General features: G+C 36.2%; 1 protein-coding gene across 1 annotated transcript; it reads right to left on the reverse strand.

Moving 5' to 3' along the window:
- Positions 1–4,162: 4,162 nt before the first annotated feature.
- Positions 4,163–7,043, reverse strand: LOC126799568 (uncharacterized protein C1450.15). The gene is made up of 8 exons (XM_050526797.1): positions 6,833–7,043; positions 6,667–6,732; positions 6,529–6,571; positions 6,200–6,254; positions 5,847–5,895; positions 5,408–5,475; positions 5,157–5,265; positions 4,163–4,573 (listed from the first exon to the last, which is right to left on the reverse strand). The coding sequence occupies exons 1-8, from the start codon at positions 7,010–7,012 to the stop codon at positions 4,469–4,471; spliced, it is 675 nt and encodes a 224-aa protein (XP_050382754.1). The 5' UTR covers positions 7,013–7,043; the 3' UTR covers positions 4,163–4,468.
- Between the last annotated feature and the right edge of the window lie 744 nt (positions 7,044–7,787).

Genomic DNA, 7,787 nt, shown 5'->3' on the forward strand with positions numbered 1-7,787 from the left:
AGGGTCAACAGAGTTGAGATTTCGGTGGTGTGGAGATAGCTAGTGGGTGATGACCTTCTCATGTTGCTTATCTTTTAGACTTAGTGAATAGTGAGCTAGTGATTCAATTTCCTTTTGTTTCATGTTATAAACATTTGGTAATGTTGTTCGAGTTATACGAGTTGAACATGTGAACTCAATTTTCCACACTCAGTTATTTGTATTAACTCATAACTATTTCGGGACAAATTTTGGAGTTTATCACATCTTGAAATTGAATTTTTATTGTTCAATTTTTAGGGTCGTGACACGGTCACTGGCACTTTCCTATATTTTTTCTCCATATTATGTTTTTAGATTATTTCGATGATATTAACTTGCTATCAACATTATTGTACACTTTGGATTTGTAGTATCATCTCTTACTTGTTCTTCATTGTAATCTTCGTTTGAAATAACCATTGTGCTTAACTTTCTCAATCACAGCCCAATTTCGACTATTTGAGATCACAACTATACTGCATAATCGTCCATCATGATATACTGCGACTTCTATACAAAATGATGACGACTTGAAAGAGTTCGGTTTACTAATTTCAATCCAACTTTTATTTTATGTGGTCTTAAATTAATATTCATTAATCATTATAAATTTTCCTCCGACATTCATATTCAAAACTTAGTTGTGACATTTGATCTTGCATGAGACCTAGGCTACAGAGATACTCTGGAAATACATGGACGACATCACTAAAATTACTTCTCAAGAAGTTGTATTAGAAATGCTGCAAGAACAAAAAGTTAGTCGAGAGTTGATATTATATGTTGTTGAACGTAGAGAAGAGGAATCACTGGAACAAAATCCCAAACTCTTATCATGGAACTGTAAGTCTTTTGCCATGCCATCAACTAGAGTTATGTTGAGAGTTCTAAATCTTATACATGATCCCATGATCATCATCCTGATTTATGGTGTCCACATATATTAAAGATAGCAAGCACTCGATGGGGTTTCAAGATTCTAGGGCTTCTTCTGACTGGATAAATGTGCTTCCTTTTAAGGATTTCATTACCAACAATCAACACCAATAAGGATAGGACAAAACGAGCACAAGTGATGATCAAATGAAGGAGGAGAGTGATGATTCAACCAATTGTGTTGGATTGGCCATGTTATGGAATCTAAAGTTAGATCATTTGGATACTACTGACAACTATATTAATTTTGAGGTTACAATTCTTGATATCGATATTACTTGGAAGTTCACAGCATTATATGGACACCCATAATATAAGAAACTCATACGGACGTGGCTTGGGGAAATAAAATCATCAAGATCAATTTTAAAGAACTGCATGATTTGTTGTTGGTGATCACAATGAAATTATGAAAGAAGAAGAGAAGAGTGGTGGAAAAATGAAGACTCTGGGAAAAATATCAAACCAAAAAAAAAGAAAAATTAATATCGAGGTTCATCAAGTGCTTGGATAATTGATACTTTTATAGATCGCATAGCAGTGTATTCAAATACTATATATGCATGTTCTCTTTCTATCCTAGAGGTTAGGACTAGATCGAACATTGGTTTCTTAAAGGCTTGTGTTAGGCAGTTCAATTTACGATTTGGCATTCTTAGTGATGATTTGGTTTATTGAGCGTGGGAGCAACTTAAATTCCAAGTATGGTCTCTCAGATAATCTCTCTTTAATATGATGATCATAGTTATAATTTAATTCAGTGAGTTGTATGATCTTGTTTATTGTAACTCTTAGATGTTACCGCTTTCGATAACAGCATGTGTGATCGATGATATATATATATATATATATATATATGATCGATGTTACCGCTTTCCATAAAGGCAAGTATTGTTTATTTTATTGCGAAATTTGGATTGGAAAAATGATATAATTGGGTCCAAATCTGTCAAGGCTCATTAAAGTGATTCTGATAAATCTCGTTATTCCCATTCTAAAAGTGTATAATGTGTTTCAATCAAAGATTCGGGTATAAAAATGCTCTAATATGCTTCACAATATACGAAATCTGATTTTTCGTTGAGTACCTTGATCTGTTTAAAAGAGTAATTTATGATTTAGTGAGTTTTTATTCATACCTCTCAAACAGTATTTAGACCTCCATGTTTTTTTTTTAAAATTAGTATTGACTTTGTCAACTAATGGGAAATTACTAATATAGACAAATAAAAAATAACAAAGATCTCAATTTGGCTTCTCCACTTCGAAAATCCCTAAGGCAGTGTTTGGTGAAGGAACTTTTGAGGGGGAAGATGACATATATGAGGGACTTTAAAATCCCTTCTCACGTGTTCCTTGTTTGGCAAAAAAAAAACAAAGAGGGATATGAATGACCCCGGACTTGAAAGAGGATATTTGTGAGGGATTACAACTAAGAACAATTTCTCTTCTTGCCTCACTTTATTTCTAAACTCTCATTCAACTAAAAAAACCCTAAACTTTTTCTTTCAATAAAATGAAGAAAAAAGGCACTAAAAACACTATAAATTTGAAGAATTTTTTTTTCTAGGGGAATGAATGACTTCATTTGGCAACAGCCATGCACAGCCACTAGGACCAAACATATGGAGTGACATAACCACTCTAAATACAAGTTAAACTAAGCTAATAACAGCGCACAAACGCGCTTATTAAAAAACCAAAGTTCAAAATGAAAAAAATAATTGAAGCAAAACTAAAACATAATAACATTCTACCTCCAAAACCAAGATACCATTTAACTAGATCTGGCCTAAGGTATTAATTGCGTACCCTGCACGGAACAAGAGAAAGACAAGGTAAGGAAGAGAAATGATATTTCCCCTTGAGTCTAAAAGCAGACCAAACCAACAAAAGAAAAGATAATTGGAGCATGAAGCCCAGCGCAAGAGACTAAGGCCCAATACCCCAAAACTTCCCCCTCCAATTATAAATCTAGACAACTCTGACCACAAGGGTTCCTTAGCCACCTCAATCTGATGGCTGGCCCTGCTTGGGGGCCACGAAGAGCTTTCGCTGACCCTTAGACAAGCACCGCTGGTACAAGAAAATAGATCGACAAGCCCAACTATTGTCGCCATTACCAACCACCGGACCCGACTTTTGCCGCCGGAACAAATACAGAACAAGAGCGAAAGGTCTTGGCCCCGCTACTCGGCTCTTACCTTGGGAGAATATATGTCGCCGTTGTTGTAAGCCTAGGCTTCGGATGAGAAGAAACCCAACTTCATTACTCGTACTTTGATCGTCGATCAGAGATCCACAACCTAGATACTCGAAATGAAAGCACCACAAATGGTTGTCCGAGGAGTGACCACTTGAATGGGCAATACCAGAGGCGTCCAACGCGAGCAGATCCCGTAGGCACCGCTGCTTCTCCTCGAAACCTAAGTTTTAGGCTGCCCAACTCCTCCGAGAATAGGGGAGCGAATATTTTGTGGGACGAAATTTGAAGAACTTAAGAATTTAATTCATAGTTAAATTTTAACATTGATAGTAGAACTATGGCACATTTGCCACCTCTCTTTGTCCTTCGTTCTCCCTATTGTACATCACCAGCGCCATTTGAGTGACCACATTGTAAAGCACAACAAAGGAAATCTTTGTTGAATTACTTGCAGGTGCTTAACCCTGAACCCAAGAAATGGTTTTGGGAAAGACAAAAGGCCTTGCCTTTCCTCGGAGATACTCAACACCATCCTACAATGAGAGCTTTGCCTCCAAACCTGCTGTTATGGAAGCTATAGATGCAATGTGAGAAATAGTCGGTTATGCTACGTAAAGGGTATGTTGTATGATGTGTGAGATTTCAGCTGTTCCTCATATAAAGTTATTGGCTCTGCAGATATTTGGCCGATCAAATATCACAAAATCAGTATACTGGCCCTTTACACTTGGTTCCTCAACTCTACACAAGCCATCTTCTATTCAGTAGGTACCATCAAGCAAAACTCTGTTATGTAATACCTTCTTTTGAACTTGAAGAAAAGCTTCATATTTCATGCATAAGCCTAGTATTTAATTATTTCAAACATCAGTTAGGTCTTCTGCCCAAATATTAGGGATCCGCAATGCAGAATGGGAATATGGAACAGAAATCAAAGTAAGGGAGTACTTGTATGAGTTATAGGTCAAGTATTACTATAATGTCAACACTTTTATTTCATTCTGTGGTTCGATCGCTTTTCTTTTTCATTTTTTTTTCAATCCCAACACTTCCATCTCATTTCTTCCTGTAAAATCACTTTTACAAAACTTTAGTGCAAACCGAAGTTGCTTCAAACCGCTGGAACTAAAGGGTAGGGAGATACTGGAAACGGTTAGGGGTTCGGAACTTCGGATAGGTCATGGTTTAAATCCCATCCAATGGCTAAAGAATAAAACAATGGTTCTATCAATATTTTTCATTAGAGAGAGAAAATTAAATTACTTCCCAAGATATTGTAGCAGAAGTATATGGACATCTCACTTCTTAGTCTCCTTTGACATGCTGCCGCACCAGTATAAATCCGAATGATGCCACTAAAGAAACCAAGTAACCAGCAATGGCTCCATAGCTTACACAAATAGGCCACTCCTGCAATATAAAACAAGTTCTCAAGAATTGAACATGCATGCTAAACTGGTCACAAACTAATTCTGATTCAAACTTTTGAAGGAGCAGATTATGATGTCTCCCATCAAATCCCTCTACTACAGAAACAGCATTTTCAGTCATACAAGATAGGTATGAGCAATTCACGTGACTTAAGAAGAAAATCACAGATAGAAAAGGAGGAGGACAAAACAACTCAGAGACATTGACATTACCAAAGAATATTAGTTCAGGAAAGGCAACCAAATTGAAATTTACAAACATTCCTTTGGTGGACAGATGGGAACTTTCCTTTAAACCATGCCAGATTCGCAGAGATGGAAGAAAGGACGCCAGTTTGCCATAAATAACATATACAGTCATCTAATCAAGGTGAATTTAGAATAAGATTTCTGAAATAATAGTAGTACATATTAGACTTCAGGACAAAATTATTCAAAAGCCAACACAGATGAGACCCCAGAACAAGATCTATCATCATGGATATAATTGCATATGAAGCAAACCAGGAAGCATTTGGAAAAATAATAATAATAATAAAACCAACAGAGGAAAGTGATTGTACCTGCCACGGTCTTTCCCAATCAAGCGGTACCGGCCAGGCCCCTAACCAAGCCCCAATTACAACTCCATGTGCAGGTAGACAAATCATATAATCTACAGGATCGTTTGGTCTGCAAGTACATAATTTGAGCAAATAATACAAATTCAGGACAACTGTATTTACTGATGGCATCATTTTATATTGGAAAGCATTTCTACACATTAAACATGGTAAAACATGAGAAAGAGGAGCAATAAAGGTAGAAAACTTGCTTTGTACATGCAAATAAACGTTGCCAATCTGTCCATGATGAACCAAAAACAGAAGCTGCAGGTACAATCTGCCCAAAGCACACAAATTGAGTTAAAGAATGCATCAAAGTTCAGCATAACCACAAGGAGGGAATGAGTCATTGGAAAAATACTGTTATTTGATGGTTCTTTGGAGAAGAAGACCACAACAATATAAGGATATCCCCAGAACAGGCAAAATAGCATAAGAAAAACTAAATAAGCTAGTACATTCCAAACAGTAAATATGCAGATCATGAACATATACCAACTATAATACACTACTTGCATTAATGAGTTCCCTATAGTAACAATAATGAATAGCAGCCATATGATGCTTGTAGATAGTTAATAAGAAAACTCTAAAGACGAAGCAAAATATTACATATTTACAAAAGAATCCAATCTAAAGAACACTTACCGTGAACAGTGACATCATAAGAGACCAGTTAATGGTCTTTGGCAGATACCTGGTAAGAAAAATAAATGTGAATACAACAAATTTATCAGACGGACAATGTACGAAACATTGAAATGAGTCGGATAAATTAACAAGGACAATATATCAAATAAAAATTTATCAAGACAATCTATGATCCTCGCAAATTATGAAAGCAGGACTACAGTTGAGGTTGAATATTCACGTTTATCCTCAAAGAGCCACAAAGACAAGAAAAATTGACCCAGCTGGGAAATTCCAACCTCAACTGCAACTTCTGCTTTCAGAATTCTGCTAGTTAATAATATTTCCTAATGAGATCGCAGAGAACATACTGAATGCCAACAGGTGCTCCTAACGCAATTGCTCCCAATGCATTTACCACAGCCCCTACAGAGTGCAAGACAGCAAAACGTGACGACTTTCCTTACCAAGTCTTACTCAAAAATATGTTCTTAAAAAGAGATACGCTTATAATTGACTGTATACAACAAGAAACGCCATAACTCGCAACTGTCGCAAGCAACACATAAAACATTGTCATAGAAAACGATAACCACTATCATATGCAACAATTGTAGAATGAAAATGCCACTAAAACTGCAACTTAAGTTACACAGATGCATATGACAGAGCAAAAGATGAAGCTGAAATGTGGACTAACCAGCAGGAAGTCCCAGCACGCCACGTCCTACAGCTTTCCAGTACTGTCAAATGCATTAGATCATTTCACCAAAACTACAATTAAATTGTTTTATTTTCTCTGCAAAGAAACACAAGACCAAAGACATAACCAACTTACAGAGCATCTTTCTGGGTCTTTCCTGTATCGGCTGTAAAGAAGGATCACGGTCGGGCATTGAAAGGCCTTTAAAGACAGAAAACCCACAACATATTAGACAAGAAATGAAAACCAAGCTTTGAAATTGAAACATAAAAGAATGAGACAACGGGAAAGGTAAGGTTACCCAGATCAGACCGAGGACTTGAGACGGATGGGAGGTGAGGCTGATGAAATGGACGTTATGGGCCACCGAGAAACACAGAGCTAATCCTAAGCCGATGGTCAGGAGGACCAGCAGTGCCTCTGACGTTGAGACTGAGATTGAGGAGGCTCTGGCGCCCATCTTGTTCTTCTTCTGCTTCATTCTTCGTATTTCGTTTACGGTGCTTTCGCGATTTGCAGTAAAAAGATGAAAGCTTTTTGTTTTTGTTTTATTTATTTACCCAGAACAATAGCACTCTTCAGCCGTCTTCGTTACTATAATTACGTAAATGGACCTCCCTTCAAATTTTCTTTTTCTTTTTTCCACCAAAAGAAATAGCAAATACCGGTTATCTCTATATAGAAACTGATAAATAATTCACATTCATTTTAGTATTCTAAGATCTAGCAATATAACTGTACAAGTCTCTTTTATGTAACACAAGTAACAAGTAATCTTCCGGTAATCAATCATTATATGATAGCAATATATAACAGGTAAAAAAACCGACTAATACATTATGTTTAACCATCCAATAACATCAATAATTATTTTTATGCCATGTTCTTTTTATTGAACGGTAGAATATTTTTGATTAAATCAGCCCATACCAACGCCAAAAACTATATGATTAGAAGCTCTCATTAAAAATACGCATATAAAAAGTTCTTATGCTAATGACATCAAACTAAATCTATCTACATCATATGAAATGTAATATTCATCACTTAAGACTTCAATTGGTGTATATCAAAATAAAACCCAAAATTAAATAAAAATGCAAAATCAACCAAAAGTCTTAACAAAAGAGAGACTAAATCACTAAATTGGGTGAAATAACTCCTAGAATCACATATGGATAGGTCGATAAGGTTTAGGCTCATATTAGCAACGTTAACCTTAGCGCATTTAGCCCACGTGGGAGTGTGAATTGTAA

The sequence above is a fragment of the Argentina anserina genome, chromosome 6 (genome assembly GCF_933775445.1).
Source record: "Argentina anserina chromosome 6, drPotAnse1.1, whole genome shotgun sequence".
NCBI classification, from domain to species: Eukaryota; Viridiplantae; Streptophyta; class Magnoliopsida; order Rosales; family Rosaceae; genus Argentina; species Argentina anserina.

Coding starts and splice junctions, on each gene's coding strand:
- LOC126799568 (XM_050526797.1), bottom strand. CDS start 7,012: ATGAAGCAGAAGAAGAACAAGATGGGCGCCAGAGCCTCCTCAATCTCA. Junction 5,476..5,846: donor TTATGATGTCACTGTTCACG/GTAAGTGTTCTT, acceptor TGCTTTGGGCAG/ATTGTACCTGCAGCTTCTGT. Junction 5,266..5,407: donor CGTTTATTTGCATGTACAAA/GCAAGTTTTCTA, acceptor ATGTACTTGCAG/ACCAAACGATCCTGTAGATT.